The sequence below is a fragment of the Myotis nattereri genome (genome assembly GCF_964212035.1).
Source record: "Myotis nattereri genome assembly, chromosome: 4".
Taxonomy (NCBI): domain Eukaryota; kingdom Metazoa; phylum Chordata; class Mammalia; order Chiroptera; family Vespertilionidae; genus Myotis; species Myotis nattereri.
Genome location: NC_138079.1, coordinates 66,160,167 through 66,188,072, shown reverse-complemented (window position 1 = coordinate 66,188,072; position 27,906 = coordinate 66,160,167). Strand labels below are relative to the sequence as shown.

The window sequence follows — 27,906 nt, the reverse complement described above, 5'->3', positions numbered from 1 at the left end:
ACTTTACAGAATTATCTGTGATTCCTAGAAGAGTTTATGAGGCACAGTGTTTCCAAAGAGCAAACCACCACATTCCTTTAAATTAGAAGGTATTTTAGATGATATAAACCTTTAAATAACCTAGGAATAGTCAAAGCAATCAGTGTTTAGCTAGTAAATAACATTTCATGTAGTTCTATTATAAGTTTCTTAGAGTTTAGCTAAGATTCTCCAGCAACTTTCATAGTTCTGGCATTTAGTAGGTACTCAAATATGTAGTGAATGTCTTTTCTCAAGTATCATTCATCTTTTCTAGTTCATCATGCCCTATGCCAGTGATGGCGAACATTCTGAGCTCGGCGTGTCAGCATTTTGAAAAACCCTAACTTAACTCTGGTGCCGTGTCACATATAGAAATTTTTTGATATTTGCAACCAACCATAGTAAAACAAAGATTTATATTTTTGATATTTATTTTATATATTTAAATGCCATTTAACAAAGAAAAATCAACCAAAAAAATGAGTTCGCGTGTCACCACTGACACGCGTGTCATAGGTTCACCATCACTGCCCTATGCCATGCCATCTTTTGTACTATGTCAAGTTTCACTCAGACTGTAATACAAAAAAGAAGGGGGGGAGGAAGGTCAAAATCAAAAACATTTAACAAAAAGATTGGTTAAATTATGTGAAATCAGTAACAGTAAAAATAGATAAAAATGATAAAATAGAAATTCACAGCCCTAGCCGGTTTGGCACAGTGGATAGAGTGTCGGCCTGTGGACAAAGGGGTCCCAGGTTCCATTCCGGTCAAGGACACATGCCCAAGTTATGGGTTCGATCCCAGTGGGGGGCATGCAGGAGGCAGCCAATCAAAGATTCTCTCTCTTCATTGATGTTCCTGTCTCTCTCTCCCTCTCCCTTCATCTCTAAAATCAATAAAAATATATTTTTAAAAAAATTTCACAGCCCTGGCCAGTGTGTCTCAGTCCTGTGTACCAAAAGGTCACTGATTTGATTCCCAGTCAGGGCATATATCCAGGTTGTGGGTTCAATCCTCTGTCGGGGTGCCTGTGGGAAGCAGCTGACTGTTTCTCTCTCATATTGATGTTTCTGTCTCTCTCTCTTCCTCCCCCTCCCTCTCTCTCTAAAAAACATCAATAGAAACTTCATTTTTTTTTTTTTTTTGTTAATACTCACCTGAGGATATTTTCAATTGATTTTTTTATTTTATTTTAAAGAGAGTGGAAGGAAGGGAGTGAGGAGGGGGCAGAGAGAGAGAAACATCAATGTGAGAAAGACACTTCGATTGGTTGTATCCCACCTTCACCCTGACCAGGGCTAGGGATTGAACCTGCAACCCAGGTATGTGCCCTTGACCGGGAATTGAAAAGACCCTTTGGTCCTGAGGCCAATGCTCTAACCAACAAATAGTATTATATTGTCCAATCTGAAAAAGAAATTTTAAGGGGTAAATTAGTTTTTTAAATCCACAAAACAGCCGCCAGTGTGGTTCAGTGATTGAGTGCCAACCCCATGAACCGGGAGGTCTTAGTTTGATTCCAAGTCAGAGTACATGCTTGGGTTTCGGGCTAGATCCCCAGCAGAGGGACATATAGGAGGCAGCAGATCGATGATTCTCATCATTGATGTTTCTATCTCTCCCTCTCTTTTCCTTGCTCTGAAATCAATAAAAACGTTTTAAAAACCCACAAAACAATTTATGTATGGAAAGCATCAATAAATAGTTTTGATTCAGTTTATAGGCATGCTTATGACTATTTTAACTTTTGAATTTTTTAATCACTCAATTCTAGCCATATCAATTAACAGTGAATAATTTCAGACCTATAAAGCCAACAGTTCAGTCTTAAATATTAAGTAATAACTTCATACTATAAAGGGAAGGGTAAAATCAACTTTTCTTATTTTAGTTCTTTCTTGTTTAATTCTTTAAAAATCTCAAATAAGTGTTTTATTTATAAGTATGCATATGATTAATAAGATGCTCTAAAAAAAGGATGCTATGAATGTCATTACAGAAACTAATGCCTCTCCATTTGTTTAACTACCAGATTATTTTACAAAGCATTCTTAAATCATAGTAAAAACCCATAACCAAGTTAATATTTCTTCTTCATTTGATGATTTGACAATGATTTATATTGCTTTTCAAATAATTTATTACATACTATTTTATATGTTATGTAGTAAGAGACAATATTTAAAATTGTTACATAGAGTTAAAGTAGGTAATTTAAGTTTCTAACATCCTACATAATAAATGACCTTGGATAAAGTCACAACATACCTAATTAGGAGTAGTCTAATATTTAAAAAGAAAAAAAAATGCTACACTGATCTGTTTAAATAGTAAAATGGGATAATTTATATAAAAATAAGAACCATAAACTCTCAAAGACTATATTAATCAGGGTTCAAAGAACTGACTGGTACTAGCTATTAAATTTCATTTGGAACTTTAATGTAACATCTTTAATTCTAGCTATAGTTTCCATCATATTTTTAAAAAGAGATCTAAGGACTATTAACCCTGATATCCATAATAAATAATTCCTAAAGCCGTAATATATATTTTTAAAGAGAATAAAATTGTTTTAATTTATCATTGTAAAGTTTATAGTCTTATTTATTCAAGACCAAGTCCTTATTATCTTGAAAAAAATTACTGAAAGAAAATGATAGGTTCTCTTAAGACTTTCTATTAGGTCAGCACTATTTAAGAGATACTGTCACTGATCCTGGAGGGCGTTACAAAGCCACTGCACTGCCATCCTGTTCAGGAAGTAGGGAGGTGTGGCAGGCTGGCTATCATAAAACTACATAAAGATAATCCAGTTAAAACCCTATCAGTCCAAAACATGTTTTTAGACATTTAAGTAAATGGAAAAAATTTTAAGTACAATAAAAACATGTTATATCAAGAGCATATCTTATGAGTGCTCACTAAACAGAAATACCATCTATTAGAAAAGCCATGATACTATAATTTAAAATATTTGCCTGTAGACTTTATTCAATGATATCTAAAAGCAACCAAAGAGTAATATAAAATTACTTAACAGATTTAAATATTAAGCCTATGAAAAAGTATCACTATAATTTTTCACAAAGAAATTGACATAATAAAGCAATTTATTCTTGAATAACATACTGAATGACAAAGCTATACTATCAAAGAAAAAGATCCACTGCTTCATACATAAAGATTTCCTATAAGATTTATGATAGAGCAAAGAATTTGAGCATCTCTTTTGAGATGTAGAATCCAAGTGTCTGATACATTCCACTGTTAAAATATTCATAGCCTCATATTTTTCCTACTTTAAAAAAACACTTTTTTCTCCTATTCAGGTTACAATGAGAAACTATGGCTTCTTGTAATGGACTTCTACCACCAGCACTGCTGCACGGTTTCTTATTCCTCTGCAGTTGTCCTTTCACACTAAAAGAGGGAGAAAAGCACTGCTGCAGTCATCTGCAAGAGCCACTACCACTGCGCTGTGTAACTAACAAAGACGCTGCTATCTTTCTGCCACCCTATTCACTGGGAGTTCACTTAGATGTTTTACAAAAGCACGCAATTCTGATGACCAAAATTTCACCAAGCAACCAAAACCACCCTCAAGCTGTGCGATACCTGCCTCCTGCTCTTCCCCTGCTCCAAAGAAGCCCTTTCCTCTAGTTCACCTCAGCCATTAGCAGCAGCTCTGTATCCCCTCTTTTGGCTACCACTGCATGTGTCCTGTAGCCAGGGAGGAAAGAAGCCTTTCAATGGGTTAGAGCTTTTGCTCTTCGTCATGAATATGCTCCATTCTTTGTTGTCCTCTACCCGTTTCCTTAGGTTATTCTACTCTACTCTGTCAACAGGCATTATAAAAACAAAACCTCCTTCTATCTTCAAAAATAGCTCTTTCTCACGAGCCTCCCCTAACACTCTGACCCCTCCCCCATTCTTCCTCTTCTGTCAAAAACCCTGGTCAGAAGCACAGGAAATCCATCTCCTGTGCTGCAGTGGAAGGGGGGAGGGAGGGAGCCGCCCCTGCATCCACGCTTGGCATGTGGCAGTGGACCCTGTGCCAAGGAAAAAACCACCAGTTTCAGATAGTACGAGAAAAAATAGTCTCCCCTCCCTCTGCAGCAAGCCGGGCCATCGTGGCTCCAGCACCTACCCCATTTCCGAGCCCAGCAGCACCTCCATTCCGTCTCCAGTGACACCAAGGCTGGATGCGCCAATATAGCCACATGTCGGTCACGTGTGCCCGTGCCCAGCCAATCGGTAGGTAGCCGACGGGAATGGGGAGCGCCCTGGTCCGCATCCAGCAGCATACACAGCTGCATCACGCTCTGCTTCCCAACCCGCAGCCCGCAGTCCACATTGGGCAGCAGGGTACAGGGTCCCGCCCTGCTGCACAAGCAGCTGAGCCCTAACCTGCTCTAAGGCTTGTGGGTATGCGCTCACCACCCCTACCCCCACTCCCGCCCCCCCACCCCCCTCCAGGCAACCCACCGAAGCTTACGGAAGCGGACGTGCATAATAGATGGGGTGGGGGAGGTCCACATGGTGGAAAGATTAGCATGAGATGCTGGAAGTGGGTGAGTAATAAATTACATCTCATTCGCTAAGATTTACATATTTGCAGCACAGACAAAAAGAATGTATTATAATAAATAATTTTACATTACAAACCACTGATTTGTTAGGTAAATCACTCAAACTATGTTTGAATTAAAAATACAGTTACCAGAAAAGCTATGATGACAACATGGCCAAATCAAGGAGTCACTGTTTGGGTTAAATCTTTGCTTCTGCCATTTACTAGCTCTGTGATTTTAGTCATTTAAAGGTTCAGTGCTTCAATTTCTTCTCCAAAAATAAGAGTAGAAGTATGGAATAGGGAAAGTAATATATATGAAGCAGTATTTAGAGCAGTCACTAACACTGTAAGTACTGTTGGCTACTAGAAATCTGAGATTTAAATGAATATTTAATGCAAATTCTATATTTCATTTAAATCTAACCAAGTAAAGCTTAAATTACTAATTTTTATGAGTTAGAAATATAAAAATCAAAATAGTAAAAAATTTTAAGTGTGATTCAAATTCTGATTTAAATTTGAAATAGAACATGGAAACATGGCCTGTTTCCATGATCTATTTCAAATTTAAAAGGATACTTAACTTCAGGCCTTTAAGTAAAACATATTATAATCTTTTCTTAATTTTTTAAATTAATAGCATGAAAAGAAGCAACTATTAAACAGCTGTGGATGAAAAGGGCGAGAACCTGGCTGGAGAACCTGACTAGAGTACCTGGCTAGGCTGCTGATCAACTGAATGCTGTCTCCATGTCATTTCTTCTTCGCTGACTCCCTCCACACCTTTGGGAACCCCTGGACCTGTTGGGGTTGGACCCCAACAGATCTCTAGCGGGTCAAAGTTTTTCTGAATGCTTTCTTGAACACAACTCAAGGCTGGGATCTAAACTGAATAACCCTAATACAACATGATAAATTCTATAATAGATTTAGGTTTAAAAATATTAAGGAATGAAAAGGAGGTGATTTATTTGACTGAAAAGGTTAGAGAAGGCTTTACACATGAAATGACATGGACTGGTTCACCAGGTACACAGAGGAGAGAAGGCATTATAGACAATAGGAAGGGTGCAATTAGTGAGATTGGTGGGAAATACTTATCATTTCTTGACCTACATAATGATCAATGTCAGGTAAGATAAATGTATATTTTTTCCTGTCAATTGGTCTGTCTCCTGGGTAAATTTATATTAGCAAAGAGAAGCCAGATACTGTACATTATAAAAAAAAGTATAAAAAGTAAAGTGCTATTAATTAGTCAAGGTGTAAAATTTACTGTTTCTAGTTACAGGTGTTATATCTGGCCATCATTACTAGAATAACTAGAATTTTTAGTAAAAATTCTAGGAAAAAGAGTTGCTTTGAAAAGCATAACAAAAATTTAAAAAATGTTCATTTTTAAGAAATCACCAAATAACAAAAGCTGAAACTTGTTGGATACATTCTCCCAAGCTCTCTAATGGTCCCTGGTTACACTCCTGAGAAAAAAAAAACACCTCTTCCACTCATCACCCCATATTTTCCCTGTTAAAATGGAGGGGACAGAGAGCGTGAGTATTCACTAGCTCTGCTAGGTGTGGTTGATGTTCTGCAATATGTGTACAACATGTTGTCAGCTTTCCTCTGAACCACCAGTTGCAGATTGAAATCATAATGCCAAATTCTCCCTGCAACTTCTATAAAGTTGGAGGTAATGCCTGAGTAAAATCTAGGTTTTTTCTATGTAATAACTATGCTTTCAGGCGCTTAATATTTCATGCTGAATTTCTATAGTAACCTCCTAACAAATGCCCCCATATTTATTCTCTCCCATCTCTAAAATGTAGAAACTATCCAAATGCCCATCAATAGTGGAACAGATAAATTGTAGTGTATTCACATAATAGAGTGCTAAACATGTAAAAGAATGAGCAAACTACAAATACACACAAAATTGGATGACTTCCACAAACATAATATTAGGTGAAAGAGGCCAAAGAGGTCATACTGAATATTTCATTTAAATAAAGTACAAAAACAGGCAGAAAAAAAAAAGGGGGGGGGGCTCACAAGCTCAGGTGAGGCCTGCATGGTAATCCTTACAAACTCAGCGACCAAAAGTAACCACACAGGATGGTCTGAACATAAAAATTCCTAACTAAAAGCAGGTGATAGTCGGTAGTCTTATCTTAGGCTTATGGCTTCCTTGACAAAGGTCAAGCTTTCCCTTAAGTGAGCCTATTTTTTGTTTATTTGCATCTAAGATAACAGACTTTGAAAGGTCAAAGTACTATTTTCCCTCAAATCACAACCACCAGAGTATGAGACCATAGAACCCCTCATTGTTATCTTCCTCCCCTGCACATCACCTCTGTGCTATAAATGTTAATTACTAAGTATCCTGTAACCACCAATGCAAAAGAAGTATGTTTCTCTATTTTGCCTTTTTATCCAATCCCAGAGACCCCCGTCCACCTGCACTCACTTTGCTTTTGCCCGCATCCTTAATCTACCACCAATGGATTTCATGTAACCCTCCTTACATCTCCTTTTATTCTTGTGTATAAAATAAGCTGCCAAACTGCCATTCTCAATCCATTGAGATTTTGCTTACCAGCAACTGTCATCAGTTTGGCTCAAATAAATTCACAAAATTCTCTTCAGATTTGGATGTTTCTTACATCTACAAAGTATATTTGGAGCAATTCCAATTTATTAAAAATTGTTTGAATTAGAAAAGACATCCAAATTGGAAAAGAAGTAAAACTTCTTTTTTTTTCAGATGACATATTGTACATAGAAAACCCTAAAGACTCATCAAAAAAATGACTAGACTTAATAAATAAATTCGGCAAAGTAGCAGGATACAAAATTAACACCCAGAAATCTATGGCTGTTTTATATACCAATAATGAACTAACAGGAAGAGAAACTAAAAAAAAAAAAACAATCCCATTTACCATTGCAACAAAAAAATTAAGATACCTAGAAACAAACTTAACTAAGGAGGTAAAAGACCTGTACTTAGAAAACTACAAGAGATAGAGGAAGACATAAACAAGTGGAAGAATATACCAGGTTCATGGATTGGTAGAATCAATATCATTAAAATGTTCAAACTACCCAAAGCAATCTATAAATTCAATGCAATCCCCATTAAAATACCAATGGCGTATTTCACAGACCTAGAACAAACTCTCCAAAAATTCATCTGGAATAAAAAAAGACCATGAATAGCTGCAGCAATCCCGAGAAAGAAGAACAAGGTTGATACCAGCTATCAAGCTATATTACAAAGCCACAGTTCTCAAAACTGCCTGGTACTGGCACAAGAACAGCCATATAGACCAATGGAACAGAACAGAGAACCCAGAAATCGACCCAAGCCATTATGCTCAATTAATATTTGACAAAGGAGGCAAGAACATACAATGGAGTCAAGACAGTCTCTTTAATAAATGGTGTTGGGAAAATTGGACAGATACATGCAAAGAAATGAAACTAGACCACCAACTTACACCATACACAAAAATAAATTCAAAATGGATAAAGGACTTAAAAATAAGACAGGAAACCATAAAAATCTTAGAATCCATAGGCAGTAAAATATCAAACATATGTCGTAGCAATATCTTTACCGATACTGCTCCTAGGACAATGGAAACTAAGGAGAAAATAAACAAATGGGACCACATCAAAATAAAAAGCTGCACAGCAAAAGAAACCTCCAACAAAACAACAAGAAAGCCCACTGCATGGGAGAACATATTTGTCAATGTTATCTCCGGTAAGGTTTTAATCTCCAAAATTTACAGGGAACTCATACAACTTAACAAAAGGAAGATAAACAATCCAATCAAAAAATGGGCAAAGGACCTAAATAGACACCTTTCAAGAGAGGACACACAGAAGGCCAAAAGACATGAAAACATGCTCAAAGTCACTAATCATCCAAGAGATGCAAATCAAAACAACAATTAGGTCCCATCTCACACCTGTCAGAATGTCTATCATCAACAACTCAACAAACGACAAATGCTGGGGAGGATGCAGAGAAAAAGGAACCCTCGTGCACTGCTGGTGGGAATGCAGACTGGTGCAGCCACTGTGGAAAACATTATGGAGTTTCCTCAAAAAATTAAAAATGGAACTTCCATTTGACCCAGTGATCCCACTTCTAGGAATATATCCCAAGAAATCAGAAACACCAATCAGAAAGGATATATGCACCCATATGTTCATAGCAGCACAATTTACAATAGCTAAGATTTGGAAACAGCCTAAGTGCCCATCAGCAGATGAGTGGATTAAGAAACTGTGGTACATCTACATAATGGAATATTACCCTGCTGTAAAAAAGAAGGAATTCTTACCATTTGCAACAGCATGGATGGACCTGGACCTGGAGAGCATTATGCTAAGTGAAATAGCCAGTCAGAGAAAGATAATATCATATGATCTCACTCATTTGTGTAATATAATGAACAACATAAACTGATTAACAAAAATAGAGCCACAGTCATAGAAGCATGGAACAGACAGTCCAACCAAAGGGAAGGCAGGGGAGGGGTAAGAGAACAACCAAAGAACTTGTATGCATGCATATGAGCATAACCAATGGACACTGACAGTAGGGGAGTGAGGGCCTGTACTGGGGGGTGGGAGCAGCTGGGGAGAGGTCAATGGGGGAAAAAGGAGACTTATGTAATACTTTAAACGATAAAATTAAATGAAAAAATATATTAGAAAAGTAATAGACAAACAGCGAAATGCTCATAGATATACATATTAAGATATTCATAGTAGTTATCCTTGGAATTGAAATTATGGAGTGATTTCTGATTTTTCTTTTTGCTTTTGAATATTTTTTCTTTGTCTCTGTATTATAATGCCTGATAAATAGTAAATAACCTCTAAATATTTGTTGCATTAACAAATGAACTGACCACATATTATTTATTAGAAAAATTATATATTAAAAGTTTAAATATATTTAGAGAAACTTTCCACTCTGTTATAATAAAGAAAACATGTGAATCAATTTCGCCTGTCTTAAATATCCCATGTGTCAGGATGACTTAGTTTTACAAAAGGCTTTCAAAATCCTCTTACTCAAAGTGCATGATTCATTGGACAGGACTTATTTATATAGTCACTGACTCTTTGTGACAAATTCATAAAGCCTAAAAATGTTCCCTTTCCTTTCTGGAGAGAAAAAGACCCTTCAAAACAAAGAATGCATTGTAGAAGCTCCTAAAAATAATGTCTTAGTACCCTAAGAAACATCTTTAATTATTCTTAATTCAGACTATGATTCAAACTATTATTTAATAAAACAGTTTGTAGCCAAAATATTTGTTATGGTTTTTACTATATGTATATAGAACTTAGTAATTCAAATGACAAAATTTTAAAGAAACCTATGACCACTACATGTTCATTAATCACTATGATTCATATCTAAAAAAGCAAGCCAATATAAAAATTTTACATTTTACAATGTTGCCTACTGAATTATTCAGTAAGATTTTCAAACCATTTTCCTCAGGGATTCCATAAAGCTTTGATTTGAATTTCAGTTTTAAAATATGTTCAGCTTTTTAAAAAATATAAAAATGTATGCACTCAAAATATACTGGGCCAAATTTGAACACAACAAAGATCACCCAAGCATTAATTTGTGCCACTAGGTTTCTACATATCTCAGAATAAAGCTCCTGCCACCCCTACTTAAAAATGTTGTCGTATACACTACATATACAGTAAGATTAAAAATATTTTCTGATAAAAAATAAATACAGAAATAAATTGTATCTTAAGGCTATTGTAAGACGGCACTGACAAACATGCCCTTGATTTCAAATATCTGTGGTTCATTATGATTATCTTGACTATTTTTAGTACATGCTCATAAGTAAATGTATAAATATGAACATACAACCCACCTTTAAAAAAACACACAAACTTCTGAACCTGACATCCTGACATGCATAACGGGATAGCGACATGGAATCATGGAAGGATCTCAGAAGGAAGGTGGGGGTGGGTGGGGAATGATTAACCAGGGAACTTACATGCATAGAAGCATAGCCCATGGACACAGACAATAGTGTGCTGAAGACCTGGGAGGGGCAGGTGCAGGATGGAAGAGGTCAATGGGAAAAAAAAGGGGGACATATGTAATAGTTTCAACAATAAAGATAAATTTAAAAAAATTAAAAGTTAAAAAAAGTTACTTTGTTCCATTACTATCATCCTGATGATTACTGCTGCACCTGGCTCTGCAGTAGATGTTCAATAAATATTTATTGAATGAATGCATTATTAATCATTAGAAAAAGTGAAATCAAAAACAGCCTTCAAAATGTCTATGTGGAGTCCACAATAAATATTTTTTAACAGAAATTTTTATCAGTGAAATAACTAAAGAGTTCTCTGAAACATATCTGTAACAAAATTTCTTTAAATGCAGGAGACATTTTTATGTTAACTTAATTAAATAATGAAAGAGAAACAGAGTCTGGAGCCATGGCAAATACAAGGTAATGGCTGGTAGTGGGCACATCAGGAGATACAAAAAAAAATCAGAGAAATTATGAATAACTCAATAACGGCTACTCTGAGATAATTCTGCTTTACTGCCCCTGTATGGTAAATATGTTAAATGCATATTAAGTTAAATATGCCCTGGTGTTACTCTAGTTCTCAACCTGTGGGTCGCAACCCCTTTGGGGGTCGAACGACCCTTTCGCAGGGGTCGCCTAAATACATCCTGCATATCAGATATTTACATTACAGTTCATCACAGTAGCAAAATTACAGTTATGAAGTAGCAACGAAAATAATTTTATGGTTGGGGGTCACCACCACATGAGGAGCTGTATTAAAGGGTCGCGGCATTAGGAAGGTTGAGAACCACTGCTCTAGTGAATATGCTACATTACAGAGTAAGAAGGATTTCGCAGAAGTAATTAAGGCTATTAAGTAGCTGACTTTAAAATAGGGAGATTATCATGAGTAGACCCAAACAAGCCCTTAAAAGCTTCAAACAATTCAGTAGCTTCCCAATGAACTAGAATAAATGTCCTTACCTTGGTTTCTAAGACTCTGTGTAATCTTGCTCCTGCTCTCACTCCTACTCTCCTCCCCTGCCTCTCCCTCCTTTTCCTCTTTCTTATGTCTATTCACTGCCTTTCCTTCAACTTCAGGAACTCTGCTCCTAAATCTGCAAATGACTGCTCCATTGTATCATTTAGATCTTGGCAGACATTTCACATCTTCAAAGAGACCTTGCATAATCACTTTATCAACACTGGTACAATCCTTATATCCTTATACTTTCTGTCACATTGTGCTTGTTTTGTCCTGGAATCATTTAAGATCTGAAAGGCTCTACTATTTAGTTTTCTGTCTCCCTCATCATTGTTCCCAAATTGGAATAAAAATCTAGATTCTTGTGCTCTGCTGTTTCCTTCACACCTGGAACAGTGCACAGTGCACAGTAAGCATTCAACACATTTTGTTGAATATATGAAAGCAGAATGTTATAAAGATGAATAAGACATCAACTTACAATCTAGTAGAAAACCAAGAACATTTACAACAAAAATTTTAATACAAGGACAGTTGTGTCAAAGGATGAGAGATTAGATCATTACCAGCTAGGTAATCAAGAAAGATTTCAGAGAGAAAGGAGCAACAGAATGAGCCTTGAAAGATGTATAGGAGTTTTTCAGGGCAGGGATGTATTTCCATCTTATCCATCAAGTTAAAAAAGTTAGACTTCCACTTATAGACAACGGAAAACAAAGTTGTTTCAAATTAGAAGGGATACATGATTAGAGAAAGATCCACAAAACTTAATAGGACTAGTCTCTAGTCCAGCCATGGGCAAACTACGGCCCACGAGCCGGATCCCGCCCGTTTGAAATGAATAAAACTATTGAAAAAAAAGACCGTACCCTTTTATGTAATGATGTTTACTTTGAATTTATATTAGTTCACACAAACACTCCATCCATGCTTTTGTTCCGGCCCTCCGGTCCAGTTTAAGAACCCATTGTGGCCCTCGAGTCAAAAAGTTTGACCACCCCTGCTCTAGTCCCTACTTAAGAGGAGAAATCATATGAATTCATACACATACTACTGCTAATTTATAGTTACATTTAATGGCCAAAGACTTTTTCAACTGGAAAATATGATGGCAGGAAAAAACACTAAATTTTATACTCTATAAGGAATTAAATTTTGTTTTATATGGTGTTATTTTGGCTTTTTGACAACATAGTTATTCATTAATTTTATGTTGTTAATATAAAACCAAAATCACCTTTGGCAACCATTTTACCCAGTTAATAAAATATTCAAATATTTGTATATAAGTAAAGGAAACATTTGTAAAAATTCTTAACATGCCCTAATCAGGTAAAGTTCCAGTTAGGGGGCATCTGGTGTTTTCAACAATACTTCCCATGGGGGAAAAAAATTCTGATTGATTTTTAAAAACTAAATGTTCAAAACAAGATTTTATGCTTGCCTATGTTTTTTTTTAAAAAAGCATGTCTTGTTTAATATTTTAAACTCTGATCTTTACTGAAAACCTAAAACAGCGATAAGATTGTTCCCAAAGGTACAATGTGTAGTACAAACTTATAAAACCTATTCATAAGGATGACATTTTTAGCACTAAAGATTTCAGTGACATAAGGCCACCAAAACAGCACCAACTGTTTATGGCACCCTGTGAATTTAAGAAAGAGGAGCACACAGAATGAGTTTTTTAAAAATAAAAATTACTATCACTTTAACATTAAAATATCAAGTACCTAGATTAGTTAATCTCAGAAATCAAATGCAAATTATACATATTTTTTCTTTATTAAGGTATTACATATATGTCCTTATCCCACCATTGCCCCCCTTCTACCTCCCCCCACTCATGCCCTCACCTTCCTGGTGTCTGTGTCCATTGGTTAGGCTTATATGCATGCATACAAGTCCTTTGGTTGATCTCTCCCCCTTACCCCCACCCTCCCCTACCTTCCCTCTGAGGTTTGACAGTCTGATCGATGATTCTCTGTCTCTGGATTATACACATTTTAAATACATGTGGGTAAAAAGATTAAAAAATCATATTCTGTCCCTGAGATATACAAACAACATTAAAAAAACACAACATTCACAGAGCGTATAGACAGCAGTCACATTAATTATTGGAAATCAACCCACTTCCACTCAAACATACTAAAGAACAAATTTGATTGCAGTCCCTCCTCAGCTCAGTGCATTCTCCTCTTTCTTCACATATCTCCACTTCAAAAATGTTCACATTATATCCTCTTTGTTCACTTGAAGGACAATTCCTACACCAATGCATTTACCTACATACTACAAGTATTTATGTCTATGCCAGTCAAATAAAATATCCTCTGTCCTCTCCCCTTGGGACTTTGCAAAGTAATAGGAATTACACATGTGATAACACATGTGTAAGTATTAAAAGGAAACATAGATTAATGTTTACATTTTCCAGGAATCTCATTTGTACTACAAAAGAGCTTTAACACAAAGGAATGACTAATGTAGAAATGTTAAAGTCCTCCTTGAACAAGTTAGTCAAAAAAATATTTGGACTTTCACTTGTAGAAATAGCAGACTAGGCAATCCAGACCAACTATCATTCTGAAGTCAATTTTAAAAGATAGATAAAATATTAAAAGAACATTTTTAAAAACATCAAATAACTACCAAATAGTAAGGAATAAATGACCAGCTCAAATCCACCAAAACTTGAAACCCAGAAAGGTAAGCTTAGATTTTGCCTTTTGTGGGTTTTCCAACAAAGAAGCAGCACTTAAACTGAACTTTGTGATCTGTTGCTTTTCTTGCAAGAGTGGGAGACAAAAGTCAGAATTTAGGACCTACCAATGATAAGGATTATAGTAAAAACACCCTTGGCATTGGGCTGGGGCTCTAAAGAGAGGCACCTCAAGAAGAGTAAGAAGGACCAGAAGGTAACACAAAAAAGTAAAAAATTTGAAATTGGATTAAGATGATCTTATATTCCTAGGCAATAGCAAATGAAAATCTTCTCTAGAGAAAAAAGTAACTTCATCTTATATATCAAATTACTTCTACAACAGAAAACAGAATCATACCAACAGACCTGACAATATTTGAATTATCACTACATTCAAGGGGATAAAAGACAGCTTAGCTTAACTATTTGTGCTTGGAACTGAAAACTATAAAAAGTGGCATGGTTGATATGAAGGAAAAACACAAATAAAAATATAGTACTAAAAGATAAAATAACCGAAGAATGTACTGGATGGGTTAACAACAGATTAGTAGACCTAGGTGAAAACACTTTGAACTTTGAAGATAGGTTACCAAACTATCCAGAATGAAAACTAGAGGGACAAAAAAGAAGAAAAAGAACCAAAAAATGGGGTAAAAAATTGAATAAGACAGTCTAACATACTAAACTGGAGTCCCAAAAGATCAGAAGAATATGGAGTAAAAGAAATATTTGAAAAAATAATGGCTAAGAAATTTCCAGGATTCACAAAAGACACCCATCCACACATTCATGAAGCCCAAAGAATCCAATGCCTAACCACAGCATAGTAAAACAACAGAAAAATCAAAGACAAAGATAAAAATCTTAAAAGCAGCCAAATAAAAATATATAATTTTAAAAGGAAAAAGAGACACAAAGACCTGAGGTCTCAAGAGCAATGGAATGTGTTGAAATAAAGTAACCACCAACACAAAATGTACTGAAGTAAAGTAACTGCCAACCTAGAATTCTGTACCTAGCAAAAATGTCCTTCAAAAGTGGGGTAAAGATGTTTTCAGGTAAACAGACTATAGTGATTTAGTTCTAAAGAGCATGTTTCAGATTCTTCAAGATCAAATAAAATGATCCTAAGTGGAAAACCATAGGAAACATAAGAACATGATAAATACATGCATTAACCTAAACTAAATATTGACAGCATAAAACAGTAACAATAATGAGTGAAAAATAAAACAATTATTAAATGCACAATGAGCCCTAGCCAGTTTGGCTCAGTGGGACTGAAGGGTCCTGGGTTTGATTCCAGTCAAGAAGGAGCATATGCCTGGTTTGCGGGCTTGATCCCCAGTTGGGGGTGTGGCAGGAGGCAGATGATTAATGATTCTCTCATCATTGATGTTTCTATCTCTCTCTCCCTCTCCTTTCCTCTCTGCAATCTATAAAAATACATTTTTAAAAAATAATAAAAATGCACAACAACATTATATAAGTAGGACTGTGAGTAAGCAGAATTAAAATTAAAGTGAATCATCTGGGAAGAGGATAAAGGTATTGATTAACATTAGACTTTATACGACTCATATTGCAATTTCTAGGGTAACTAGTAAAAGAGAAAAGGAGGTCATAATTTCCAAATAATAATGGGGAGAAATCTGAACAATAAAATAGCCAACTCATCTAATGGCAAGAAAGGAGAGAAAAAGGAACAATTATTAGGGCAGATATAAAGTCCATAAGATGGGAGATTTAAATCCAACCATGTCACACAGGAGACACAACTAAAACACAAGAATACAGAAAGGTTGGATGTAAAAGAATGGAAAAAAGTCTACAATGCAAACAATAAAAAGAAAGTTGGTACTGTCTTATCACTCCCACACAAAGCAGCCCTTACAGTGGTTTTCAACCTTCCTAATGCCGCAACCCTTTAATACAGTTCCTCATGTTGTGGAGACCCCCAACCATAAAATTATTTTCGTTGCTACTTCATAACTGTAATTTTGCTCCTGTGATGAACTGTAATGTAAATATCTGATATGCAGGATGTATTTAGATGGCCCCTGTGAAAGGGTGGTTCGACCCCCAAAGGGGGTTGCGACCCACAGGTTGAGAACCACTGCCTTAATAGAAAAAGCACTAACAGAATAAAAGAGGAACACTTCATACTGGTAAGTCAGTAAGAAGATGTAACTATTACACAGTTCTAATAACTAGTTTACTCTCAAATATCTAAAGCAAAAGTTGAGAGAACTACAAGGGGAAATAGCAAAATCCATGATCAAATCCACAATCATGATGGGAGATTTAACACACCCTTTACTCTAATTGATTGATATAAGAAAAGATCACTAATGATACTTAATATTTTAAATACAGGATTAACAAACATGACCTAATGAATATAGAATATTGCACTCAATAACTGCAGAGAGAAAAAAAGGCAATACACTGGGACATAGCGAGGATCCCAAATTTTGAAGGTCTGAAATCAGACCTTTGAAAAATAGAATGTGCTCTCTGATTACACTGTAATATTAAAAATCAATAACAAATTTAAAAATAACTAGAAAATCTCCATGTTTAGAAATTAAGAGATATAATATAAATTTCCAAACTAATACAAAAGTCAAAGTAGAAACTAATTAAAATTAGAAAATATTTTTAAAATATTTCATAACATGAATTATAAAAACACCACATAGTGGGAGTAGTGGAAAACTATATTGGTTTTCTTTGAGTATTATAACTAACTAAAAGAGTGCTTACTAGGGAAATGCTTAGCAATGTGAACTAATGTCCCCCGATACATTCAATTAAAAAAAATAATAAATAATTTAAATGTTGAAAATGTTGAACAGTAGTGAACTACAAGAAGTTAGCAAAAGAACAAAACAGTAAGCCCAAAAAGTAAAAGAAATAAAGAGAACAAATCAATGCAATAGAAAACAAGCATACAATAAAAAGCTCATCAAGATTCAAAATTTGGTTCTTTTGAAAGACTACTAATTTCTGGTGAGACTGATAAAAGAAAAGAGAATGTACTATCAGACATGAGAATGGAATTTATTTTCCTGCAGCCCTTAAAAGGATATCAGAGTATTTAATATAAACAACTTCATTCTAACAAATAGTTTCTCTGCCAGATTCTAACAAACAGTTAAGGATGAAATAATTTCAATCATACATAAACTCTTCCAGAATAGAAAATAAGGTCAGCTCATTTTATAAAGCTTGCAAAATGTTGATTTCAAATTCTGATAAGGACAATATATAGGCCATCTCACTCATGAACACTTATGTAAAAAAATCACAAAATATTTACAAGCTGAACCTAACAATATATAAAAGGATAATACAGTAAAACCAAACTAGGTTTATCCCAAGAATCGGGCTGTGTTTAACATTTAAACTGAAATATAATTCAATACATTAACACTAAAGGAGAAAATTTATATGATCATGAAAGCTGTCCCCCGAAAAGCATTAAATTCAAACAAACAGAACAAAAAACAAAATTCTTCGTAAACTAGGTATAGAAGGGAACTTCTTTAATATAAAGGTTTTAACAAAAACAAAACAAATTTTTAACAAACCTCAACAAACAAACTTGGAGTAAAATGTTAAAGCTTTCTCTTTGAGGTCAGAAAAAAAGACAGGGAGAACAGCTCTGGGATGGTGGATGTCAGTGTTCCATTTCTTGATTCAGGAAATGACTTCATGTGTTCTACGTATTATTTGGAATATATGTTTAAGCAATACTTAGAAATGATGAAAAGGCTGACCTAGACTATATCACTCAAGCACGGCCATTGTGTAGGTCCTAATTTTTTGCCCCCTTAGGATTAATTTCAAACCAATTAACATATATTGGGCCTATAAAACATTGTGCAATCTGACAACATACCTTATGAACTTTAAAAATGTTTGTATACTATCATCCAGTAACTCCATTGTCAATGAACCTATCTTAAAGAAAAGGTCAAAATAAAGAGGGGGAAAAATTAAAAATGCGCTAAGATGTTCATTGCATACATGATTTAAAAAACGGGAAACAACTAAATAACCAACTACAAGGACTTGTTAAGAAAAATAATTCCTTCAATGGGATTACTATACAGTCAATATAAATAAGATTTACAAAGTATTCTAAGAAATGTATATAACCTAATGTTTAAAAAAAGCAGACATATAAAAGGGAGGAGAAAAAAGTCTAAGCACAGAAAAAGAGAAAATGAGAGCAGAAGGGAGAGAGTAGTGGAAAACTATATTGGTTTTCTTTATATGATGAGCTTATGGATGTGATATGTACTTTTCATTGCATTTCCTGAATTTTCTTTAATGACTACATAAAACTTTAATAGTGGGCATATTACAAGAACTGAAGCAAATAATTACAAACTTAATGTATCCTAAATATAAAAAGTACTTCAAACTGTACTTTTTAAAATTTCAATTTTTATCTCAATATGATATTTATCAGGTAAATTATTCCCTAATATCTAAATTATAAAAATGTATGATATGCTAATTTTTAGAGATGAGATAATTTCTAATTACATTTAGTATTTAAAATAATATAACTTTAAAAATAATTAGATCTCCAAAGATATATCATTTTCAGCTTACCTGCCTAATCAAGAGATGGGAGGGCAGCAGAAACTGGTTTGGCTCAGTGGACAGAGCGTCAGCTTGCGGACTGAAAGGTCCCAGGATCGATTCCGGTCAAGGGCATGTACTTTGGTTGCGGGCACATTCCCAGTAGGAGATGTGCAGGAGGCAGCTGATTGATGTTTCTCTCTCATCGATGTTTCTAACTATCTCTCTTCCTTCCTCTCTGTAAAAAATCAATAAAATATATTTTTAAAAAAAGAGAGAGATGGGAGGGCAAACTTCCTCCTGCTTTTGATGGCTGTGTGAGAATCTGATACATGGAGCAGAAAGAGCACGAGAGGACATGACTGAGCACAGAAGTCAGCTCACTAAGGATACAGATGGAAAGGACCTGGATTCTTGATAACATTGTACAGTTCACTTGACTGACTATGAAATCCTCCAACCTTGGACTTTTTTAAAATGTGAGATACTGTTTAAATCACTGTTAGTTGGGTATTTTATAACCTGGGGCCGAACTAATACAAGATATATTTAAGATCTGATGCCAGAAGCCGGTCCATCCTTGCTGCTTGACACAGTCGCTGCAGGGAAGAAGCATCTGCACAGCATATGTTTCAAGGGACCTGGCGTATATGGCATACTGTTCTTAATATGTTTGCTCACCTTCTTGGTGCTATGTGTTTTAACCAAGGTCACCTCTCCGAGAAAGGTTGTTTCCCCAGGTAGGGACTTTTCCCTGAAGTTAGGGAGGGAATAAAACCCCTTAACTAAGTGCCAGGTGGGTAATCACTTTAACCACGAACAATCACCCTTAAGCTACATAATCTCTACTCCCTGGAATGGAGATAAGAAACGTCCTAACCTTTGGAATAGAAATTGACAGGATTAAAATCAACTGGTATAAATACAGATGTAACAAGAGAATAAAACACAGAACCTGGCTGGAGATCCTGGCTAGAGAACCTGGCTAGGCTGCTGATCAACTGAACGCTGTCTCCGTGTCATTCCTTCTTTGCCCACTCCGTCCACACCTTTGGGAACCCCTGGACCTGCTGGGGTTGGACCCCAACAATCTGACACTGATTGAAAGTGGGAGAACCACCAAGATTACTGTAAAGTTTCAAGACTGGGTGGCTGAGAAAAAAGATGGCTAGAAAAGAGAAATTAGGAGGAAGAGGAATACATATACACACATGCACATGTAAGCACACTAGGTAAGGGTAGCTTAGTGAAAATCAAGTTGATTCAGTTTGTTATGGCTTAAGCTTACAATGGCACATGTAAGATAGAGATCTACACGAAGCAGAGAAAGTGGGAAGCAGAGTTACAGAACTGAGAATCATCCACACAAAAATAATAATTTATAGCATTAAAAAAATGATACAGCCCCTAGCCAGTGTGACTCAGATGGTTGGAGCATCATTGTTACCTACACAAAAAGGTGGCAGATTCAATTCCTGGTCAGGGCCCAGGTTAGATCCCTGGTTGGAGTGCTTATGGGAAATGACCAATCGATGCTTCTCTGTCACATCTCTCTCTCTCTCTCTCTCCCTCCCCCCTCTCCTTTCTACCTCTTCCTTTCTCTAAAAATCAATTAAAAAAGAAAAAAAAAAAGGATAAGATCACCAAGAGAACCTAATGAAAAGCACAGAGACCCTTGAGAATACTGTCCATTCCATCTTACCCTCATTTAGATGGAATTCAACCAGTGGCTAGGCCAATTAGAATAATTTCATCCCTCCTGACAAAGATATTGTGACAGATATGGCAGCATGATCTCCTTCGTTTATTCAATAGAGTTTAAAATTTCTGGGAAAAGTGTAGAAGAGAAGCCTTCTCTCTCCCTTTGGAAGTAAATAAAGAAAGCTATAATAATATGAACATTGCTGATAGCCATCTTTTTCCTAGGAGGGTAGCCTGTCTGAGCATGAAGTCCAAATAGGTGGACCAAACTGAGAGAATAGCAAAAAATGGAATCTCAGCCCTGATGACATAAGCCTATGAACAAACTATTCTTTAAGCCAATTTTATCTGTACTTTTCCCAATTACATGAGCCAATCCATTTCTTTTGTTTTTAAACCCAGTTTGCATCCTAACTGATGTAGGGTAGGGAAGAGGTATATTTAAGGGGAAGAGCAAAGTCAAAACAGTTCAGAAAAGGTGAAGAAACTTTCAAAAGTAGGAGAATTAGGAACTACAATGCAGAAGAACCAAGATATCAGATAATTTTATTCCTATAAGGTATATTTCAGAAATGGTCTAGGAAACCAAGGATGACTGAGCAAAGAACATTAGATTTGGTGATTAGGAGGTCATAAATGACTTTTTAATTGTAGTATCAGTGCTGAAATAGTGAAGGAAGTCAGAGTGCAAAGGGAAGACTGATATATTTATTTACTAAGAACTCCATCATGTACCAAACACTTGGATGGACATGTAACATGCATTAAACTCCTTTAATTACAACCCTGTGAGGTAAGTATAACATTCTACTTTATAGATAAAGAATAGAGTCTGAGTAGTAACTTGCCCAGCCATGTAGCCACTAAGTGGTTTTAACAGCCTTCAAAACCCAGATCTACATGGCTGAAAAGTCAATGATCTTTCTAGTATATCAGGTTAGTGGATAAAAGAACGAATCTTTAAAGAATGAAATATCAGTGGCACAGGAGGCTCAAGATTCAGACTAGCTTCCTTGAATTGTGTGGCGCACAGCATTGCATTTGGCAGCCCTGGAAAAGATATCAGCATGTATGTAGGCGAGGGAGGAAGAGATTGGAATGATAATGGACAGTTCTAGAGAAAGAAAGAGGGGAGGGATGATCATGGACATATCTGGAAGAGGTTGCTCTTGAAAAAAAGGAAGGGCATTTCTTCCTCAGAGATATGGGTAAGTAAGGAAATGAGACTAAAATGAGAGAAAGGCAAGTAGAAGGGAGTATATCTCAGATGGTTGAGATTCTCTCAGTAAAGGAAGAGATCAAGTTATTTGCTCTAGAAGCCTTTATGAAACAAACAAAAAGGAACACAACACTAACGATCCATCAGAGAGCAGAGCACAAATTGAAAACTAATGTCCTTATATAACTGTCTCTTGCATTCTTCAGGATGTCAGGGGTCAAACTAACATAGCTAGTGATGAGGCTTATTCAGGATTGGGGAGAGGAAAGGTAAACCTACAGAAACCCCCGGGGCATCAGTAAGGATTTAGTAAAAGCTGATCATCATGGAATCCTGGTTATACATGGAAGCAAAGGAAACCAGCAGTAGACGAATGGGTTCGTTCGATGAACAGAGACAAAGCGGGGTTCATAACGAGGGTGAAAGAAAATAGGTTCCATAAGAGTGGAAGAGTGAGAGATTTTGAGTGTGTGTGGGTTAGTAATGTCTTTCCACACAATGCTTCAAATTATTTTGCCAAAGGCAGCGGGGAGACCTTGATTGGGGTTCAGCAGTCCAATTCTCTCTTCAGAATTGAGAGGCAACCATCTCTAACAACATCCAACGCTTGCTTGTGGAAAAGTGAAGTCTAGCAACAAACGAATGAACTAACCCATACAATCAAACATAAAAATATCTCCTTTCTTTTAAAAAGAATTTTTAAAAAAGAATTTCTCAATATCTCCTTTCTTTTTAATTCTACTCTAAATTTGAGAAATTCATTAAGAGGTCATAAAATCTACAGCAGAGGAGAAAACATATGATGTGTCATGAGGCAGAACGATATGTAAACAAATATGTCAAGCCAATTATAACTCACGTTAAAAGATTTTTAATGTAGAATTCCAAAAGGGTAAGGATCGTTTGTACTTTAGTAACTTGCAAGCACCCAGCACAGATTACGCAAACTGACATTGCTCAATTTCATGTTCATAAAAAGGGTCCCCTTGGCAATCAGAAAGGACAAGCTACCATTTTTATCAGAGTGCCGCGTTTACAACTTTGAGGCTCAACAAATTATCCAACTCTAGGGAAAGATTCAGGAGAATCAGCCATGACAACTTGCTCCACTACTACCACTGCGGTTCTGCAGTTTGCGCTTACAAACTCCCGCACCACGTGCTCTTTAGGACAGTTTCTCCCCCTTGCCCCAGGAAAAAAGGAGGGAGAACTGAGACTGGCACAGACTAAATTTTATAGAATATATCAAGAATTATAAGGGGCTGTAACCGGTTTGGCTCAGTGGATAGAGCGTCGGCCTGCGGACTGAAAGGTCCCAGGTTCGATTCCGGTCAAGGGCATGTACCTTGGTTGCAGGCACATCCCCAGTGGGAGGCAGCTGATCGATGTTTCCACCACATCCCCAGTGGGAGGCAGCTGATCGATGTTTCTCTCCCATCGATGTTTCTAACTCTCTATCTCTCTCCCTTCCTCTCTGTAAAAAATCAATAAAATATATATTTTTTAAAAAAAAGAATTATAAGGGTTGTTCAGTAGTAGCCACAATGGAGAGTCCAAGAAATCTGAGAAGTTTAAAGAGCTTTTTCCCCCCATTTTATTCCTTTCTAAATAAAACAAAGGGCTTGTACAATACGGATTCTTCAGTGAGTAACTTAAGCTAACAATGAATAAAAGAATAAGTCACTTAGCCTCTCTCATGCCATTTCATGTTATCTTACATTCATACGGCATTATTTTTTTAAAAAACGAGCACTTCTCAATTCTTTCACTAGATCTAGGAAATTTACGCTCCGCCTCAAAAGTTCGGAGGCTAAATAAAGATTTACTATAGCCAGAAAGAGACTGATTTAGACGAATAATCATTTGCCATCCTAGGCACCATTCCTCTATTTTGCAAGCGTTCCGAGGGCCAAGGAGTCAAACTCTCTCAAATCCTTCCAGTCTCCGGGGGACTTCATTTCCTCATCAAGATGAACAAAATCCACTGGCCTCTAGATCTGGCCTTTCTTTGTAACTCTCTATGCCAGGCTACCGGGTCATCTTCCCAGACAGTTAAAAACTTTTAAATGAAAAAGAGGGTCGGAATGAGGAAGATGGGGGGAGGCGACTAAAAGAGGAGGGCGGCCGACCCACCCACCCAACGCGGACGGGACCGCTCGTCGGGGAGAAGGTCCCCCTGGAGCCCGGCGCGGAGCGACGGCGTCGGGCAGCAGGACCCCCTCCTGCGGGGTGAGGATGGAGGAGCCGCCAAGCCGGGGGCCAACGGGAAGCCCGAGAGGGGCGCGGGGCGGGCAGGGGGAGGGTCGCGGAGCCCGCGGAGCCGCAGAGGCGGGCCGCGCTCCACGGGGGGGTCCGAGCAGCGGCGGGGCAGAGCGAAGGTTCGCCGGGGGAGGAGACGCCGACGCCTGCAGCCTCACTCACCTGCCAGCCGGGCGCCCCGCGGCCAGAAGCACGGACGCCGCCCGGGCGCGTCCTCTCCGGCGGGACACAGCCTTGGCCGCCGCCGGAGCCCCAGAACCCGAGAGTGGAGAGTGGTCCCGAAGCAGGCAAAGCGGCCTCCGGACCCGAGCCCCGGGAGGCGGACATAGGGGGAAGCGGGGGCCCGGGAAGGCAATTCGTTGTTCACCTTCCTCGCCGGTACCCAACAGCGCTTCCCGGGAACAGCATCGCGCCAACCTCGGCCCGCTGTTCCCGGGCCTTCGCCCGCAGCTCCCCCCAGCAGCGGCCGGGTTTCCGGCGGCAGCACTCCGCCCCCTCGCTACTGGGCCTCCGCCATCTTGTTGGGGGCGGGAAGAGGGCAGTGCGCCTGCGCATTCGGCGTTCGCCGGCGTCCCCGGCCCGAAGGAGAGAGGACTGTCATGCGCAGCCGCGTTAGGATCTAAACTGCGGCCCTTCGGTCCTGCTTCACCCTCCGGCCTCCTGCACGATTGCCCAGACCTACTCCGTTCCTGCCCGGCGCTGCCGCCGAATAGCCCCTTCTGCGCACCCCGCAGGCAGTGTTTCTGCAGACAACTGTCCAGTGCCTGCTGTTATGTGCCAGGCCCCCTGCTAGGCGCTGATGACAGATGGGTTAATAACTTGGCTCCAGCCCTATAGGAGCTCCCATTCTAGTGAGGAAGAGGGAGATGAAAGAATTATTCCCTAAATTCCAGTTTTGTAGCTGTGCCCTCTCCCGTCCCCCGTTTTAATTCAAAACATACCTTTTTAAGAAAGTCCTCCCTGTTTGTCTGACAGATGGACCAGTTCTTTATCTTGCATTACCTCTAGCAAGGTAAAGAACTGGAACAAATATTGTTTGAATATCGGTTACATACTAGATACTGATTTAGGCTCCAGATTTATAGCAATAAGAAATAGAAGCCCATGAGACTTAACATTCTAGTGGGAAAGACTCACTAGACAATAACAGGCTAAAATAAATCAACACAATAATGTGATAAGGGGTAGGAAGAGAACAGGGGCCAGGAGTCATGAGAAAATCTGGGTTAGAGCCTTCAAGACAGAGGAAACCGCAAAAGCAGAGGCTTGAGGTGGGAATGAGGCCAGCAGTAGGAAGAGGGGCAGAGAATAGGTGACATGGACAATAAAAATAGGAGGAGATGAGGTCAGAGGGAGGCAATGGCCGTATAAGGTAAGCCATGGTAAGAGCTGGATTTTATTCCAAGTGGCCCCTCTAACTTGCTGACACTGCCCCAACGACTCTACTAGTAAACACCCCTAGCTCCCGTCTGCCTCACTGCTTTGCACATGCTGATTCTACTATTTCAAAGCCCCTTACTGTTGTTCTTTAGGCGTCTAGCTTATCATCTTTCAGGTTTCTGTTTAAATGTCCCATTAGAGACAGCATGTGTCCTAATCTAAGTCTCCTCTCTGCTCTCCCATTAGTCTCCTTCATTGCACCTGGTCATTTCTTCCATAACACTCAGCATATTTTAAAATTATATATTTATTGTGTCTTCATTGTCTCTCCACTAAACTGTGAACTCCATGATGGAGGGAAAGTGTTTTGTTTATCAGTGGATACCCCATGTTCAGCATCATGCCTGACATGGGTGGTCACTCAATAAATGTTTCTTGAATTAATGAATGGAGAAGTTTCTCAGCATCTAAGTAGTCAGGGGTACATTACTTTGTTTTTTACTTCTTGGTTTTTAAAATTAAATGCAACTTATTTCCTACTAATATGTTTCCTCAACTAGATTATAAATAGGACTCTGAAAAAGGGCGTAGAAATGGGATGGAGAAAAGTAGGTGATGGTGGGGCCATGGGCAGAGATTGTATTGTATATGTTTGCAGGACTGGAAGAAGCAAGGCTTCAATTTAATGGAGCACCTATTATATGTGCTGGGCACTATGCTAGGTACTTAATCCTCACCGGACCTCTGCTCAGTAGTTATCCTCATTTTTATACACAAACTAATTCAGAGAGATTAAGTCACTTGCCCAAGGTCACACATTAAAAGATAGTGCTAACCCTATAGCCCATGCTTTTCCCATCTAGAGAAATTGGATTTGGAGGTGGGCTTATTTGGTGATTTACATACTAGATACTGATTTCTTGTTGACTTTCATTTAGAGATTTCAGCCACAGCCATTTAAGAACCCCAGTCAAATTGATATTCTTATGTAGGATATCACCAAAAGAAAACTGCTTTCATGCTTTTCTTTTGGACTGAAGCCATTTCCTTTTCATGTTTTTAAGAATTGTGTGTTTCAGCTCTGGCTGAGTAGCTCAGTTGGTCAGAGCATCATCCGGATACAACAAGGTTTTAGGTTCTATCCCTGGTCAGGGCACATACAAGAATCAACCAATGGATGCATAAATAAGTGGAACAACAAATCTCTCTCATTCTCTCTCTCTCTCAAATCAGTAAGTCAAAAAAAATTGTGTATTTCTTTTTACTTATAACTTCTGTATGTTTCATCAAAGGAAAAGAAATACCAGGAAAATGGATGTATATCCTGAATACTCGCTGTATCCTCTAGATTAAGCTTGTTACTGTCTTACTAGCTCTCTTATCTAGGTCCCAAGCAATACTTTAGACATCAAAGACAGTTCTCTGACAAAGAGTGGCAGGCTTAGCGCAACAATCACATCCCACTTATCAGAATTATGCACCATTATTTCCCTCTAAACAGGATAGCTGCTCAGGATAGCTGGGGAGAACTACTAGAAAGGATGGGGCTTTTATATATCAGGGACCATCCAGTCCTTATGTGAGGGAAGTGATATACTATACCTCATGATAACATACACTTGTCAACAAAATCTAGTTAGTATAGCCCTGGCCGGTGTGCTCAGTGTTTAGAGTGTTCGTCTGCACACGGAGGGGTCATGGGTTCGATTCCCGGTCAAGGACATGTACCTGAGTTGTAGTTCACGCCCGCCCCCCTCTCTCTGTCAGGGTGTGTGAAGGAGGCAATCAGTCCATATGTCTCTTTCACATCAATGCTTATCTCTCTCTCACCCCCTCCTCCCTCCCTTTCTCTTTGAAAAGCAATGGAAAAATTATCCTCAGGTGAGAATTAACAAACAAAAAATCTAGTTGGTATATTCAAACCAAGTAGTAGGTGGGAATACATACCTGAAAAGACTTCCCACCTTCTTGCCCACTGTAGTGTAATTCTTCCTCGGAATAAATCCTGGAAACAACAATTTCTTCCTTTTCTATGGTATTCTCTCCTCTTATGGTTACCATCTGATATAGGTTGAATATACTCCACCCTCTGGCCAAAAAACAAACAAACAAACAAACAAACAACCCCACACCAAAAAACCACTATGTTGAAGTCCTAACCTCCAGCACTAAGGAATATAAACTTATTTGGAAATAGGGTTATTGCTGATGTACTAGTAAGTACAATTGACCCTTGAACAACGAACGTGGGGGGAGGGGCATCGACCTCCTGTGCAGTCAAAAACCTGCATATACCTAGTAGTAAATGAGGTCAGGTTGAAGTAGGGTGGGCCCCTGATCCAGTAGCTAGTGTCCTTGGAAGAAGACTAG

At 37.9% G+C, this 27,906-nt stretch overlaps 1 protein-coding gene across 11 annotated transcripts in view; it reads right to left on the bottom strand.

The window, feature by feature from the left end:
• APC (APC regulator of WNT signaling pathway) overlaps nt 1-24,685 on the bottom strand; it is a 107,524-nt gene extending 82,839 nt beyond the window's left edge. For 4 of the 11 annotated variants that reach the window (XM_081090186.1, XM_081090190.1, XM_081090183.1 and 1 more), the window contains exon 1: nt 4,175-4,465. Coding sequence is in view for 2 of the 11 variants with exons in the window: in XM_081090181.1 (XP_080946307.1) it covers nt 24,319-24,483 (165 nt within the window). In the remaining 9 variants the exon portion in view is untranslated. Of the gene's footprint in view, nt 1-4,174; nt 4,466-19,007; nt 19,216-24,318 lie in introns of those variants that run through there. The other 7 variants (XM_081090187.1, XM_081090189.1, XM_081090182.1 and 4 more) reach the window with 4 other exon arrangements.
• Between the last annotated feature and the right edge of the window lie 3,221 nt (nt 24,686-27,906).